The sequence below is a fragment of the Lathyrus oleraceus genome, chromosome 2, assembly GCF_024323335.1.
Source record: "Lathyrus oleraceus cultivar Zhongwan6 chromosome 2, CAAS_Psat_ZW6_1.0, whole genome shotgun sequence".
NCBI classification, from domain to species: domain Eukaryota; kingdom Viridiplantae; phylum Streptophyta; class Magnoliopsida; order Fabales; family Fabaceae; genus Lathyrus; species Lathyrus oleraceus.
In genome coordinates, this window is record NC_066580.1 from 16,434,696 (window position 1) to 16,452,003 (window position 17,308).

A 17,308-nucleotide genomic window follows, 5' to 3' on the forward strand; every position below is an offset into this window, starting at 1 on the left:
CAAACACATACGCGGCCCTGTCAAGGCGCATCACATCGATCCTGGGAGCATGGTTCCAACGAATTACCTTTATCATGGAGGATAGAGTAGCAAGTGCGTCTGCCATCTGGTTCTCATCACGAGGTATATGATACAATTTTACCGTTGTGAAAAAAGTCAAAAGTCTTCTCGTGTAATCTCTGTAGGGGACCAGAGTGGGCTGAAGAGTATTCCAATCACCATTCACTTGATTGATCACCAGAGCTGAATCTCCGAAGATGTCCAGAGTCTTGATTCTCAGATCAATGGCTTGCTCAATACCCAAGATACAGGCCTCGTACTCAGCTTCATTATTTGTGCACTCAAAAGTCAAACGAGCGGTGAAAGGTATGTGGGCACCTTTCGGAGTTGTAATGACAGCGCCAATTCCACTTCCTCTAGCATTGACAGCCCCATCAAACAACAAAGTCCATTTTTCGTTTGGATCAGGTCCCTCCTCAACAACTGGCTCTTCACAGTCTTTCATCTTGAGGAACATGATGTCTTCATCTGGAAAATCAAACTTCATCGGCTCATAATCATCAATCGGTTGCTCGGCAAGGTAGTCTGACAGAATACTCCCTTTGATGGCCTTCTGTGACGTATACTGGATATCATGCTCTGTTAAAATCATCTGCCAACGGGCAACACGTCCGGTGAGAGTCGGCTTCTCGAATATGTATTTCACTGGATCCATCTTAGAAATCAACAAGGTAGTATGGTTCAACATATACTGTCTCAGTCGGCGAGCAGCCCAGGCCAAAGCACAGCAAGTTTTCTTAAGCTGCGAATATTTGATTTCACAGTCGATAAACTTTTTGCTAAGGTAGTATATGGCATGCTCTTTTCGACCAGACTCGTCATGCTGTCCCAATACACACCCCATCGAGTTCTCGGTCACTGACAGGTACATTATCAGAGGTCTCCCAGGAACTAGAGGTATAAGGATTGGAGGTTTCTGTAGATACTCTTTTATCTTCTCGAAAGCCCTTTGACTTCATTCCACCTGATAGCCTGATCTTTCCTCAACAATTTAAAAATTGGCTCACACGTGGTTGTTAGGTGAGAGATGAACCTTGCAATGTAGTTCAACCTTTCTAAGAAACTACGGACTTGCTTCTCTGTTCTTGGCTCATACATTCCCTGTATTGCTTTTACTTTGTCAGGATCCACCTCAATCCCTTTTCCGCTAACAATAAAACCCAGCAATTTTCTCGATCTCACCCCGAAAGTGCACTTATTCGGATTAAGTCTCAGTTTGAATTTCCTCAAACGCTCAAACAGTTTCTGCAAATTCAACAAATGTTCTTCTTCTGTCTGAGATTTGGTAATCATATCGTCCACATAAACCTCGATTTCATGATGAATCATATCATGGAACAGAGTCACCATTGCTCGCTGATATGTTGCTCCGGCATTTTTCAGACCAAACGGCATCACCTTGTAGCAGAAGGTGCCCCATGGGGTTATGAAAGTTGTCTTTTCCATGTATTCTGGTGCCATCTTGATTTGGTTATAGCCAGAAAAGCCATCCATGAAGGAGAATACCGAGAACTGAGCTGTATTATCCACCAAAACGTCGATGTGAGGTAATGGGAAATCATCTTTAGGGCTAGCTCTGTTCAGATCCCGGTAGTCGACACACATCCGTACCTTTCCGTCCTTCTTAGGTACTGGGATGATGTTTGCAACCCATGGCGGATAATTGGTGACTGCTAGAAACCCTGCATCCAACTGCTTTTGCACTTCTTCCTTTATCTTGACAGCCATCTCTGGTCTTGTTCTTCTGAGCTTCTGCTTGACCGGAGGACAACCTTCTTTGAGAGGCAAGCGGTGCACCATGATGTCTGTGTCCAGCCCAGGCATGTCCTGATAAGACCAGGCGAAGATGTCAACGTATTCTTGCAGCAATTCAATCAGCCCTTTCTTCACATTGTCTTCTAAAGCAGCCCCTATCTTGATTTCTCTCTTGGTGTCCTCGGTGCCGAGATTAATCACTTCAACAGACTCTTGATGCGGTTGAATAACCCTTTCCTCTTGTTTTAATAACCTGGTAAGCTCTTCAGGGAGTTCACAGTCTTCATCACCCTCTTCTTCAGCTTGAAAGATTGGATTTTCAAAGTCGAAACGAGCCATAGCAGAACCGTTATCAATAGGATCCGGTGTTGTGCATCTGCATGAGTGATGGTATGTGCTTATGAGTGTGAACAAGAAGTGAAAACTAAACAAAACATTGCCATTTTTTTATTTTGAAAAACTGCAAAAATAGAAAGACAGGGAACGAAATATTTGAATGCAAAAAGACGTCCTTTATTTATGATAAAAATGCAATTGTCACATAGATGGGCCCTACAATGAGTCATTACGCCCTGGGCGGAACGTAAGACTTGGATATGCATGAATAAACAAAGAAAATTACTCTTCAAGAAGAGTGACTTGGATAATCTCTTCAGAAGACCAATTGTTGATGACTTCACCCGTGATCTTCGGACGCACCCAATTGTCAATGTCACAATCACTATCCCCATCTTCTTCGTCGACTGCAGAGACTTGACCATACTGAATGATGCCAGCACTGGAGAAAGTGATCGGCCCCTGAAGTGTTGTAGAAGTCAAAGCTGGCTGATATCCAATCCCGAACTTATCTTCTTTCACTGGTAATTCCAACAGACGCCCCCAACCGGGAGCAACACCTGAATCCACCACGGCTCGTGCCTGCTTAAAGGATGAGATAGAGGCACCCGCTTTAACCTCTTCCACAGACTCTTGGATAGACAAATCTTCAACCTGGAGGATACCTTTGTCGAGCAAGGCCTGGATACCCTGCTGTAGCTTCAAACAACCTCCGCCCTGAGTAGCACAATCCCAACAACCCTTCCCACAACCGGGGAAGACATCGGCCTTCAGCAAGCATCCTTTGATATCCAACAATGGAGTCTTCAACTTCAACACATCCTTAATGGACTTGGCTTCTCCCTCTACCAAATTAACGTTCGCACCACCATGCTGGGGCATGGGATTGTTGACGACATTCGGAGCTGGTGCAAGGTCGATGGCCTTTGAATCTATGAGGTCCTGAACTACGTGCTTAAAAGCTTTGCAGTTCTCAATGTCATGTCCAGGTGCCCCAGAGTGGAAGCTACACCTAGCGTTGGCGTCGTAACCCACCAGAAGTCTACCAACAGGAGGAGCTAGAGTGCGCAATTGCACAAGTTGTAGTTGTTGAAGACTAGAAAGCAACTGAGCATACGACATTGGAAGGGTGTCGAAACGCCGGTCCATCATCCTTTGCCTCTGTTGATAAGCGGGTCTGTTACCCGGTTGTTGCTGCTGTTGATACTGAGCTGGTTGACGTTGTGATTGTTGTTGTTGTAGTGGTGCTGCAGCTGGAATGGTCACCCCTGCGGCAGTACCTGTTATGCAAGACATGCTAATGAATATGCAAATGCAATGACATGTTTATCAATTCCAAAAGTATTCTACCCCCTTGATTCCAGTCTCACATTTGATAAACAGTGTAAGAAAAGACTAAGTCGTTGATGAGAACCAAGAAAATTCCAACTAGAATCAAGTGGAAGATATAAACCCCACAGAAATGGATAAACATGTGTGAATGATTATGAATGCAAAATGATGTGATGCAACGATGTGAATGCAATGCAGTGGCATGTCAATCAGGATTGCTGTATCTGCTTGAACATCTGTCAGGTTGCACTGTCTGGAGAGAAATTAAGAGCACACCAAACAAAGGTCATGGGATGGATCATGTTATCCTTAATATCAACCACCCATTTTGGCGGACTATGGTTTACACCTTATCAACACCCGAGTTTCATTGATATTAAGGATACCTGATCGGATCAACCATGAATCAAGGGTTTGTCGCAAGTCACGAGCATGGAGTTTAGGTTAAGAACCACCCAAAAGGAGTGTACTAAGGTTTAAACCTGCCAAACATGTTCTACAAAAAGGTTCCCATAGTCATAACCCCATCTTTCGGATATTATTAGAGGAACGACTACTCGTATTCCAACAATATTCTCAAGAGAGACTCTTATGAGTGTAGTATCGCGTAACAATCGTATCAAATCTTACATTTGAACGACTTTCGCACTACGTCCTACGAATAGGCCAAGATGAGTTAGGTAAACTAAGGTCCTTGGCTTCTTAGGTCTATATTGGAACAAGTAATGTCTAACCACAACTTACTTATGTGACATTATTGATCTCAACATGACCTCCACCAAGTGAATGGGCTTGCAAGTCAACTCGCTAAGGAATACTCCACACAAGTTGACAGGACTATGCCATTCTCCTATCTTAAGTGCACTCGAGTTCGGGTATAGAACTCATCTCACAAAGATCACCAAGCAGCCAGCCAACAGACACAGATACAACAATGATATGTACACAATGTAATAAGGTAAAGCAGGTAAATAAATAACTGTACAAAAGTATGAACACCCAATAAACAAACAAACTACAAAAGCTAGGAGGGACTCGCTTAGGGAAGATGGACCAGCAAGAGGTCAACTTCTTAAAGTCCCCAGCAGAGTCGCCAGCTGTCGCAACCTGAAAAATACAGTGTGCGAAAAAAACAACCGGCGAAAGAGAATGACAGAAGAGTCGCCACCGTGCGTTATTCATCCCAAAGGAGGGAAAGGAAACGCTCGAAGTAAACCTGAAAAAGGAAAGGACAAGACGGGGTCTCGCAACCAAATCTTGGGTTCGGGAGTCGGTTATGCGAAGGGAAGGTATTAGCACCCCTACGCATCCATAGTACTCTACGGGATCCACTTTTGTAGTTTTTGTCTAAAGGGTGTGGGTTTACCTAATGTGTTTATTTACTAAAAAAAAGGGTTGAATGAAAATGACTCGCGCGGATGTTGCATCCACTGCATACGTATCTCATCTGAATATGAGAATCAGAGTCTTCGTAGCTCGGCTGACCTATGGGTTGGGGGGATGTGTGCTCGCTAAGACATCGCGTCTTATGCCTACGTATCTCATCTGGAATGAGAATCAGAGCAAGCCGTAGTTCGGCTAACTACGGGGTTATGGATTGGGTTTTGGACGAACAACGTTACTACGCAATCTACCGGATGCTCGACCTTTGGAGACTTACTCACCTGTAGTAGAAGGAGTAAACGTGTTGCTTTGGGTTTTAGGGTTTGGGATGCTCGAGGGCAAAAAGGCAGTCCTTGACGAAGGAACCGCGCTACCTGCAGGGATATGAATACAAAACACAAAACATGTATCTCAAAGTAAAATGCCACCAAGGGGCTCAAACATTGCCTCCTATCGAGGTCTTCCAGCTAAGAAAGCGATAAAGTATGAGAAAGGGAAAAAATTACCACACGGATAAAGATCCGAAGCTATAGCAGTTAAAGGGGCAAGAAACCCTGAAATGTCTCCAGCTGGACCGTCAAAGGAAATCAGTCAACACGAATAATCAGAATAAAACTCCAGGGGGTATCCCACAAATAAAGTGGGAAACCACGCGAGTGTCTCTGCGAAAGCCATGTGAGCCCTCACAAAACTCGACAAAGGGTTAGAGTAGTAGGATGAAATCAAGAGAAAACAATGCCATGGAAACACAAGACAGGTTAGAATAAACAAAATAGGGTAACCCAGAGTTGCCCCTAAATCAAAATGTAACCACATGAATAATTCCATCAAAATTCACAAAAGGCTCACAAAAAGGTATCAAATTCACCCATAATACCTCATACATTTAGAGCATTCAAATAAAAGGCATAAAGATGATGGATATAGGGCAAACCTGATTGGAGAGCTTGATTGAGTTGCGCCCGTGAGGTTTACAAGTTGAGTTCCTTTCAGGGTTTGGAGGTTGCTCTGAACTCTGTTGGCTTTTCTCTCACTATCTTTTCCTCAGGGTTTTGCTTCTCTTCCTTCTTTCTCCAGTGAATCTCCTAGTGTAACTCCAAGTGTGTTTTCCTCTACTGAAACTTCAGTATTTATAGACTGATTTTCATGGGTAATGGGCTCAAATGAGGGAGACCCAAGTCCAAAATAATTTGTTATATTTTATTTAATTAATTAATTAATTAATTAAATTTTTTTTTTTTTTCGTTTTTTCTTTTTTTTTTCGTTTTTTTTTTTTTTCAGGAAAAAATGAAGGGTAAATTTTGGGGTATTACAGTGTGCAGGACTCTAATCGAAAAAGGGTCAGATAGACATACATCTGATATTCGCGTAAGTCCATAATGACCACTTAAAAGTTAGTCAAGCAGAGATTCAGACTCTGAACAAAAGACAGCGCACAAAGTTCTACGTAGAGAGAAGAATCAGACGCTCTTAATCTGAACAGTGCACTCAAGGATCTGATGACGTTACGCTCTGGAGAAATCACTATCAGAAAAACATCAAGAACCTCTAAAATCAATCAACTTTCAACAACTATATGAAGATACACACGCTGAACAAGAACATCTGAGCTCCGCGTACTCTGACTCAGAACAATCAAGTCTTAGTTGCGAAGTCTTCTGTGTTTGGTAGGAATCTATTTTTGGAAGAGAATTAACGCGCTCCAAATTGCTATGGAAAGGACAAAGAGATTAATGACATTAAAAGTCCATCATTGCCAAGATATCCATGATTGCCTTAACTAACGGTCTCTTTATCACATCTATATAAAGGTTGGATCATTTTCATACAAGAAAATGAAGCATACGAGAATACTGCAAACAATTCATAAATCTCTTTCATTCTTGTTTATTTTTGTTCACACGAGTTGTTGCTCTAAGTGTGAAATATATTTGTTCTTATATTGTGTAACTACTGCTTATCTAGAAGCACTAAGCACATTACTGTATTTTTTATTACTTGCTGAATATTCCTCAAGTGACTTGTGAAGTCTGTAAACTTGAGAGGGCTAAGAGATCTTTATCTTCTTAAACGCTCTTCGTTGTAATCGTTCAAGATTAGTGGATTAAGTCTTTGTTAAAGGCGAAATCACCTTGACCGGGTGGAACGGAGTAGCTTTAAATTTCAAGCGAACCAGGATAAACTTCTGTGTTGTTAGACTTACTTTTCACGAAGGTCCATCCATATTTCCTCATACCTTCATTGTTTGATTGGCTTTTTGCACAACCGACCAAGGGCATCCATCCTCGTATGGATTTGGTTCAGTTGATCTTCCATACCTTGGTTATTTCCAGCTTCATTAATGGTGGTGTCTGCTCTTTGCACTTGTTTCTCTAGACAACCCTTTTTGTAATTACCGAATCGTCCACACTTGGTGCATAAGAGGTGAAGCCCTTCATATTCTATCTTGTACTTCTTTTATTTTATCGCGAACATTACAAACAATGGTTTAAACAAGTTAACCTCAACACATGACCTCACATACTTCCCCCGTTCATGTGTTAAAGTGTTCTTATCAACCTTAATTGTATTACCTATCTGTTCCCAATGAATGATAGAATTTTTGTGTCATAGTACTTAATAGGCAATCCTAAAATTCGCACCCAGACCGCTACGTTTTCAATGGGAATACTTGCTGGATGGAAATCTGGACTCCATTATTTCAGTGTGAGGTAATGATCATAGATAAACCAATGCCCGTTAGCAAGCGCCGAATTATGATCATCATCATACGAGAAGTTAACAAGATAGTAGTCATTACTCAAATCAATGATGTTGATCACTCCCTTTTTATCCATATTTGTTTCATTCTTGTCACCAGAGTCTTATACCAGATTCTTCTTCCAAAGAGGCTCACAATGACCCCTCTACGACATGGTCTATGGATTCTTCGCTCTTCATACTTTGAGAAGATGAATTTGGGGCATTCATATTTCCTTTCGACATGCTCATCCACCTTTATGTTTTCCATATCAAGCACATCTATCTCCATGTCTTCCTCATCGCCTTCCGTTTCATCTTCATCCTCTATGGTCTCACTATTTTCCCCATGACCATATCCTTATAAGTTCTTCCTCCAATACTCTCCCATCTCTCTAAGTTTTTCCCATGTTTGTTTTGTTGTATCTCCTCCTCTTCTATCATAACTTGTTTTCCATTATTTTTAACGTTTTTAGTGTTTATTTCCTTAAAATCTTCCTCATCTTTGTTGCTTCCATTTGGCTCAGAAGTCTTTCCTAAGGGTATGTTTGGATTGGTGGTATGAGATGACATGGATCGGAGTGGAGTGATTACTAATGAGATTTCATTGTTTGGATTTGCAAATAATGAATGAAATGAAATGGAATATGATGGAACCCATTCCATCCAATTCCATCCAAATCTCTATTTTTTGTTCCATCCAATTTGGGGTGTATGTGATGAAATGATAAGTTTTTAATAAAGTAATCAAACAATGAAGTGAAATCTATATTCCATTCCGCTCTGCTCCTTCCCGCTCCGTCATGTTCCATTCCACTCCGCTCCGTTATGTTTCATCAATCCAAACATAGTCTAACGGAAGATTTATCTTTGCAATCAATAATATAAAATAATTTATAAACACGACTTTGAAACCGCAACATAATCATCTCTAATCATCTTTAATGAAACCGGAACATAATCATCTTTAATTTAATTTGTATAAAAGTAATCACAAAAATCAAACACACTAGATAGTAGTACTATTAGTAGCATTCCAATCATACTAATCTTGATGATTATGAACTAATTTCTTGATAGTGAATATTAGGTGAGAATAGTTATTAAACTATTTTCCTTCCTACTACAATGAATGATATGAGAGTGAAAGTCAAATCAATGAAACTGGATCCATCCACACGCTCTAAAACAAGACATACATAAACTCAACACAAAAACTAATTCCCCAAACTTCCATTTTCACTTCAATTTCATTCACACAATTTAAGGGCAAAAAAGGGGGATTTTTTTTGCTTCCTATCCTGGGTCTGTTCAAATCTGCAATTTCAATGACCATGTTGTGAGTAAGAAAATACCCAAAATCTATTTTTATATTTTCTGTTTGGATCTAAAATGTGTTCCCATTTTAGGGTTCTATGAATGTAAATGGCAATTCTGTTGAATTCAAAGTTCATTCCTTTTTTGTTGTTATTGTTCAATTCAAGCAAATAATCACTGTTTTCTTTTTGTAATTTTGTATATGCTTTCTGAAATTATCAAATTTGGTGGATCATGCTAATGTGGATAGTGTTTTGGATTTGATTCTGTTTCATGCTAGTTTTATTGATTTTGTGCGGTCAATTTGTGTGGTTTTGTTGAGATATCATGATTGATTGTTTAATGTTTAAACTAGTTAACCTGCATTGATTGAATTTCAAGCTTTTTTTTTTCCTTTCTGAACCCTAATTTGGTCTTTCTTGAGAAAAAATGTTTCTTTGTTTTGTTTCCATTAAATTTCTTGAAGCGAATTAGGGATTAGTACTATTCTGGACTATTTTTCTCATACTAACTTGTGCCTTTAGGGAACATGTTAAGTCATCTGAAAACTCTGGACGTAGACACAATTGACCGAACTGCGAAATCAAAATAGCATGTGTTCTTTGTTTGCATTTTTTCGAATTCTAACCGGGTGACACTAATGTGCAACAGATGATTGAATAAAACTGCAAGGAATATCTATCTCAAAGACTAGAATATTTGGATTATTAATTGGAGATAATAGGATCGTAGGAACATGGCGCAGACACTCGAAGGTATGAAGGGTAAAGGAGGGTCGATCAAGTTAGGGACCATTGGAACAATCAGTTCCTTAATGACAAGAGAATTGGATCAAATCTCATCTGAACCACAAAAACAGAAGGTATCATCAAGAAGTAAACCTAGAACACTTCATGTTTCTGTTCCATGTAGTAGTAGTAGTAGTACTGGTACAAGTGCAAACCCTAAAAGACTACAACCAAGAAAATCATCCGATGAAGCTAGCGGCAATGGCAGTGGCAGTGGCAGTGGAAGCAGTAAAAATACAAATCATAGAACAAAAGCTAATAGTAGTAGTACTAGTAGGAATACTCATAGAATACCAATGTTAGATTCTGCTGATCATTTTTCAGTGGACAGAACTCCAATCCGAGAGAAAAAAAATGATAAAAAGAAACCTAACATTGTTGAAGTCGTCGATATAAAATGCGGGAATGCAGAAAAGACTTGGGCTACTCCTTTAACGACCCGTCTTAAGAAGCTCGGTTTCTCAAAGCTCTCTGAGAGCATTATCTAAAGCTGAAACTTTTTCGTGTCAGACCTCAGGTTTCTGTAACCAAAAGCCGAGGTCCCGTTTGGCCTACCGCCGTCTGATACATCCACCATAGACCACATACTCGGTAGGAGCTTGCTACTTACTCGCTTTTTCTTCGTACTTTCAACTTTGGATACAATTGTGCTTCTGGAATTCGTGCTGTGAGAGGAACCTACATTTGTGAATTGAGACTTGTTCCTCTGTGATTGTGACCTGTCTTGGGAATTTGATTCGACCCGGCTGAAGTAGTCGATTTCCTGCATTATGAGTGACGCGACCGTGCCTCGGGTGCCTATTTCCACCGGAGGAAACTCAGCACTCTCTTTTGCTGTGTCAAGTAAGGTAGTGAACTTATTCATGCTTTCTTTGGTTGGTGCTGAGGAAAGAGCGAAACCTTCTGTTACAAGAAGTGCTGCTTCTGGTTTTGTTCTAGTGGGGGAAATGCAGATACTTTGAGGCGTTTTTTTCTTCATGTTATGTTCTATATCTAAAATGCATGGCATAAAGTTTGTAAAATTGGGAGATTGGTGTATGGCTTTATGGTCACTACATTCATGTGCTTGTAGTTAAAACAATCTGATTTCTAACTACTAAACTACCCTTTTTAACTACTTTTTAAGTGACATCATATTCCTAGCTACATGCTAGCTCATGATTCGGAACTACTTGTCAATATAAAACATTGTTTTAAAAACCGAACTGAACCAGCCGGTTCAACCGGTTAACTTGAGAATCAGTTACTCCTCTGGTTGACGGGTTGAACCGAACCACTGGTTTGATCTCTGGTCCGGTTTTTAAGATATTTGTTTGAAGTGGTTGTGATTGGATTCATGTGAAAGGTGCAATAGGAAAATGTCTATGATTGGGTTTTTAAGTAGGTTTGGTGTGTTATTAAGTTGCTAATTAGGCAAAGAAAGCAATTAATTATAGAAGTGCTTTTCAGGTTTAGGGAAGTATGAATGGTTTAATTTGAGTTGGGTTTATCTATTTTGAAAGATAGAAGATCATTTACGAAATCTATATCTATCAATGAGTTGAACTGTAATTCTGAAATTAGACAAAAAATCAAGATGCATATGATGACACTCAGCATTTGTTGTTTTGTATTTGTATCCTTTAAACTATTTTTTGTCAATTACCAGTTGTAATTATCTACCTTAGCTTTTAGCTTTTAGCTTTTTCATCTCACATCAATAAAAAGTTTTATTTGACAACACTTTTTTAGTACTATGTATGTGTTTTTAACTTTAAAAAAAAAAAATATTTAGAGTGGTTTTTGAGTTTATAGCTTTTAATTTGTTATTTTTTCTTCAACTTTTATTTTTGTTATTTTATCTTTTTTAGTACATATATATTTGAAATATTTTATATATATTTATTGTTACATTTAATTTTATTAAATTAAATAAAAATTAATTTTTTAATCTATAACTATATATAAATGGGATACAAGTTTTTGGAGTGGCCTATTTTTGTTCCAAAATTGCCCTTTTATCTTTTTTATAAATAACTTGAGTGATTAGTATCTTTTGTTGGTTATCAATTGATAAACTAACTTCCATCTCCCACAAAAAAAAATCTATAACTTCCATTAACAGTTGAATGATGACACAAATTAAAAATCCTCTTCTATTTTTTTTTTATTTCATCTCTTTCTCAATCAGCATACTATTTTTTTTGTTGAACTTTTTTAATTCTATTATATTTCTATCTTACTTTTGATTTTCTATTGTAACTTTCTAATATGCAGTATTTTTTACTCCCAATATAATTTATTTTAATAACCCCTCACCATATTTTTAAAATTGACAATAGTTTCTTTTAATAACGGTAATGATAGTTTTTTCACAACTTAAACACCTTATTGTTGCAAGATATGATCATATATATTTGCTCTTAAAAATGATTTTTTTTTTAAAACTTCACATAAAAAATTTAAAATAATTGAAAAGTACAAACATAAAGATAAGTTTATTTTGCTTTTCTCCATTATCACAAAAATATAAGTTTATATTGGATATCATTTTCTTTTCCTAATTACACTTTAAATTGATTTATTTATTCATTCTACTTACAAAATTGTGTAATCTATAATATATACCTATATATAAAGGGGATACATGATTTTGGAGTGATCTAATTTTGATCCAAAAATACTCTTTAGTTTCTTTTTAAATAAATAACACATTAAAAAAATTGTGTATTTGATAACTTACCACAGTTACAAAATTAAATGGTTAATAACTTTCTTATCTTTCAATTTTAAATAATTCTCACTTTCTTTTACTTACAAAATACCTATATATAAAGGGAATACATGATTTTGATCCAAAAATACCATTTAGTTTCTTTTTAAATAAATAACACATTAAAAAAATTGTGTACTTGATAACTTACTACAGTTACAAAATTAAGTGGTTAGTAACTTCCATATCTTTCAATTTAAAATAATTCTCACTTTCTTTTACTTACAAATTAATTATTTCTTTTTCTCTCTTCCTTTTAGTTAATTTCTAAATATTTTTCTTTCACTATAATTTTTTTTATATCACTTGATAACTGAAGATGTTATATTAAAAATATAAAATCAACAACTTTGACAATGTAAGTTCTCTTTCTTTTGATTTATATTTCTTTGACAATCTTTTATAGTTTTTGGCGTGTGCGCTTTAAGGTGATATTTCTTTCAAGTCTAGAAATTAAATTATATTCTCGAAAATACATGGGTGAAAAAAATTATTCCCATATTTGTTACAAAATTGAAAAAAAAAATCACAAAATTCCATAAAATAAAAGAACTTGCATAACTTTTATAATTCCCATTGTTTTACTCCTACGAGAATAAAGTGAGAATGTTGATTCCCATGAAATTTCACATAATTTTTTTGAGAAAAATATATCATTATTCATTTTCTAAAGATTATATCAAACTATATGTTAAATTCATTTTCAGAAAAGTACTTCGAAATTAAAGGGAATACATGATTTTGGAGTGACCTAATTTATATCCAAAAATACTCTTTAATTTCTTTTTAAATAAATAACATAATATAATTAAAAAAATTATGTTCTTGGTAACTTACATCAGTTACAAAATGAAGTGGTTAGTAACTTCCTTATCTTTTAATTTAAATAATTCTCATTTTCTGTTACTTAAAAATTAATTATTTCTTTTTCTCTATCCCTTTTCATTAATTCATAAATATTTAGAGAGAGAGAGAGAGAGAGAGAGAGAGAGAGAGAGAGAGAGAGAGAGAGAGAGAGAGAGAGAGAGAGAGAGAGAGAGAGAGAGAGAGAGAGAGAGAGAGAGAGAGAGAGAGAAGAGAGAGAGAGAGAGAGAGAGAGAGAGAGAGAGAGAGAAGAGAGAGAGAGAGAGAGGAGAGAGAGAGAGAGGAGAGAGGAGAGAGAGAGAGAGAGAGAGAGAGGAGAGAGAGAGAGAGAGAGAAGAGAGAGAGAAGAGAGAGAGAGAGAGAGAGAGAGAGAGAGAGAGAGAGAGAGAGAGAGAGAGAGAGAGAGAGAGAGGAGAGAGAGAGAGAGAGAGAGAGAGAGAGAGAGAGAGAGAGAGAGAGATTTTTATTTTATTCGTTTAAGAATATTTTTAATCTTGAATATTTTTTAATTCATGAATTTACCTTCTATTAGTAGTTTATGTAAATAAAATCATATATAATTACTAAGTCCATTGTTTTCTTTTTTTACCAGAAATCCAGATAATTCAGAAATAAGTCAGAGTTGTTGTTCTATCAAATCTAGACTAAAATAAGTATCTTCACTCTCCAGGTATACATTTATTTGTGTTATAATAAATCTTATTATATTCAAATGAGTCAAATGTTTTGAATGTATTTCTTTGATGATATGACATTTCGTCATGTATTTGTAGTTTTATATATCATTTTATTTTTATTGTGGAATTTCTAATTTAGAAAATATTTCAATTAATTTATAAATCATTAACTATTAACTATCCATCATCAATTATAAACTATCAACCATTAATTATAAATTATTAATTAGTTTACCTACTATAACTAGTTTTTACCTAACAAAGCTTAAATTATTTCAATTTATGAACCTAAAATAGAATCATTATCTTTAACTTTGTTTTTTTAATAAAATCTGTTTAAATTTAAAGACTGCAAATGAGAGAATTTCTTTTGAAAAGTGAGTTGTTGAAGCTTATGTCAAATTATACAAAATGTTACTTAAAAAAAAAGCCTCAATTTATTAAAATTTCATTTTTTTGGAAGTGCTTAAAACTTGAAGGAGTAAGTGGATTATAACTAAATTGAAAATTCAAATTAAACTAAAACAAAAATGAAATTGATCAATTTTTTTGATTTGGTTCAAAAATTCAACCAAATCGATGGAAATTGAAGTTGTTCGATTCAGTTCTCAATTTTAAATTTTAGAAATCGAATCGAATAAATAGTTATAGTTATCATTCTTCTTGTTTCAAGTTCTTTTTGATTAATTTTGAGTTTTTTTATATTTATTTTTTGAGAAATTTTATCTAATTTTATTATAAAATAGTTTTGATGTATATTTGAAATTGAAGAATGTTAGTTTTTGTGTATGTCAAACAATTTATAAATTGTTTGAAAAATGGAATATGAATAGATAAATAAAATTATATGAAATTTTAAAAAATAATAGTAGAAAACACTTTGAAAAATATAAGAGTGGGTTGAAAAAAAAAATAATGTATACCGATCAACCGAAGCGAAGTAAATCGAATCGAATAAATTAGTTTAATTCAATTCCATTTTTGAAAAATATCACCGATCGAACCAAATCAAATCAATAGTAATATTATCGATCCATATATTTGTTGACCAAAAACTAGTTCAATCAAAAAGATTACATCCTATTTATCTTACACAATCAAGGTTAATGTCAGTGTGTGATACATGTGATACTCCCTCCGTTTTTCTTAAATATATATATATTTTTTAAAATATTCTTTTTTAATTTTTATTTACAAATTTAAAGATAATATTAATTGCATTTTTATAAAAAATATTCTTAAATAATTATTAAAAAAGAAATAAATAAATAAATAATTAAGAATATTATAGATAAAAAGAGAATTATTATTTAAAAAATAATAATAATTAATTTTTTTAATATGTATAACAAATTAAAAATAACCCTTCAAAAAAAATAATGGAACATATAATAAGATGTCTTCGAGATAAGCGTATAACCATAATAATTTTTTGTATATGTTTACTGAATCTTAAATCTGTACTATTTGATTTCGACTAGGAAATTATTAAATAGATTTTAAATATGTTATTAATTTTTGAAGTTATATATATTTGTATTCTAATTCCATCTTTATTTATTTTTAATAAATTGAAAGACACTTTTTCGTATAAATGTTTTAATAACATTTTCGTTCTGTATTTTTAACATATATCCATGAAACATACAGATGGAGGGGAAAAAGGAAAGAAAATGAAAGGGAAAAAATGAGTAACTTATTTCTTCTCTTTTTATTTAATTATTTTAATGTTGAAGTGAATTTATTGGTGCAAGTTGAAGTAGCATGTGATTTTCACTCTCTTCAATGGGGGACCCCTTATCACTACGGTCTTTGATTCATTTAATTGTGTACTTACAACTTCTTGCCCATCCATTTCACATCACAATCACAAGTTGGGAAAATAACTTAATTAACTAATTAATTATAATCAAACCTAACTAGGACTAGTTCCCTTTTTAACACTCACAAATAGGACCCTTTTCTTGCTATTTTATGCATATTGTGAGTTTTAAAAGGAAGTTTTAATCAAATATAGGAATAGATTAGGACATCTTGGAACTTTTAGTGGATAATATAGTTGCTTAAATAACTACTACATGACAATAACTTTGTGCATGCTTTGATGCTTTTGTAAGTGGATAATTTTCATAGAAGTATATCTTAAAATCTTGAGTGATCAACAACCACATAGTTACATGTACTAGTATCAAATTGGGGCAACTGCCCCCACTTATTTAATGCTAGTTTGTTTAATAAATATTCAAGAATTTTATATAGATTTATTAAATATTAATTATTTATGTATTATTTTGCAATCTCTAATTCTTTTGTTAAGCAAAATATTAAATATTATTTATAAATTTAATAAAATAAGTTTTTATTAAATTATTTTATTTATTATTCTTATTTATTTATTCAAACAAATAAAAAAATTATAAATAATTTAAATTTTTTTACAACTTCTATTATTTTTGTTGATATAAAAAAGAATCTTAAGAACAAAATTATAATAATAATAAATTTATTTTTACATAAAATTATAGTTACGAAACTTGCCCCCATTGATTAGAATTTTTAAATCTGTATCGGTGATGAAGAGAAATAGAATTTATTTTGAGAATAAGAAAAATTAAAATGCTAGAAAGCGGAGCAGGTAGATGAAAGTAACTTGCTAAGTATATGCTAGATGATCAAGAAGAATTACAAGGTGGTGATCAAAGACAAGATGATGAAAGTACTAGACTCAAGCGACAAGTTAATCTTGAAGGCTCATATATCTCAGAATAGAATCTTTAAGATTGAACTTGATGTGTTAGAAGACACGTGCCTGGTAACTGCAACTAGAATGGATGAATGGTTATGGCATTATAGACTTGGTTCTCTGAACTTCAATAACATTAGAAACCTGAAGAGAAAGAACATGGTCTCAAGATTACCAGAAATCCATATTCCAAATGAATGGTGTGAAAAATGTGTTTAGGAAAAGCAACATGGGAATAACTTTAGCAAGGATGAAAGAAGCAAGTCAAAAGCCATTCTTGAAGTGATTTACTCAGAGTATGTAGTTCTCTCCAGGTAGATTCAGTTGGAGGTTACAAGTACTTTGTTACATTTATAGATGATTACATCATAAAGTTGTGGACCTAATTAATCAAGAAGAAAAGTGATGTGATTGATATCTTTACCAAGTTCAAAGCCATGATGGAAAGACAAAGTGGTCACAAGATCAAGACTTTGAGGAAAAATGATGGTGGAGAATATGTCTCGAAAGATTTCGACACACTATGTGAAAGAGAAGGAATCGTGCATGAGGTGGTGCCACC

General features: G+C 34.8%; 1 protein-coding gene across 2 annotated transcripts; it reads left to right on the forward strand.

Moving 5' to 3' along the window:
- Positions 1 to 8,647: 8,647 nt before the first annotated feature.
- LOC127117712 (probable glycosidase crf1) lies at positions 8,648 to 10,827 on the forward strand. Of its 2 annotated transcripts, none has more exons than XM_051047807.1 (2): positions 8,648 to 8,948; positions 9,574 to 10,827. In XM_051047807.1, exon 2 carries the CDS (start codon positions 9,659 to 9,661, stop codon positions 10,196 to 10,198), a length of 540 nt encoding a protein of 179 aa, XP_050903764.1. In that variant the 5' UTR covers positions 8,648 to 8,948; positions 9,574 to 9,658; the 3' UTR covers positions 10,199 to 10,827. The 2 variants fall into 2 exon arrangements, with proteins under 2 accessions (XP_050903764.1, XP_050903765.1); XM_051047808.1 differs by having other exon boundaries at positions 8,649 to 8,944.
- Positions 10,828 to 17,308: the final 6,481 nt, after the last annotated feature.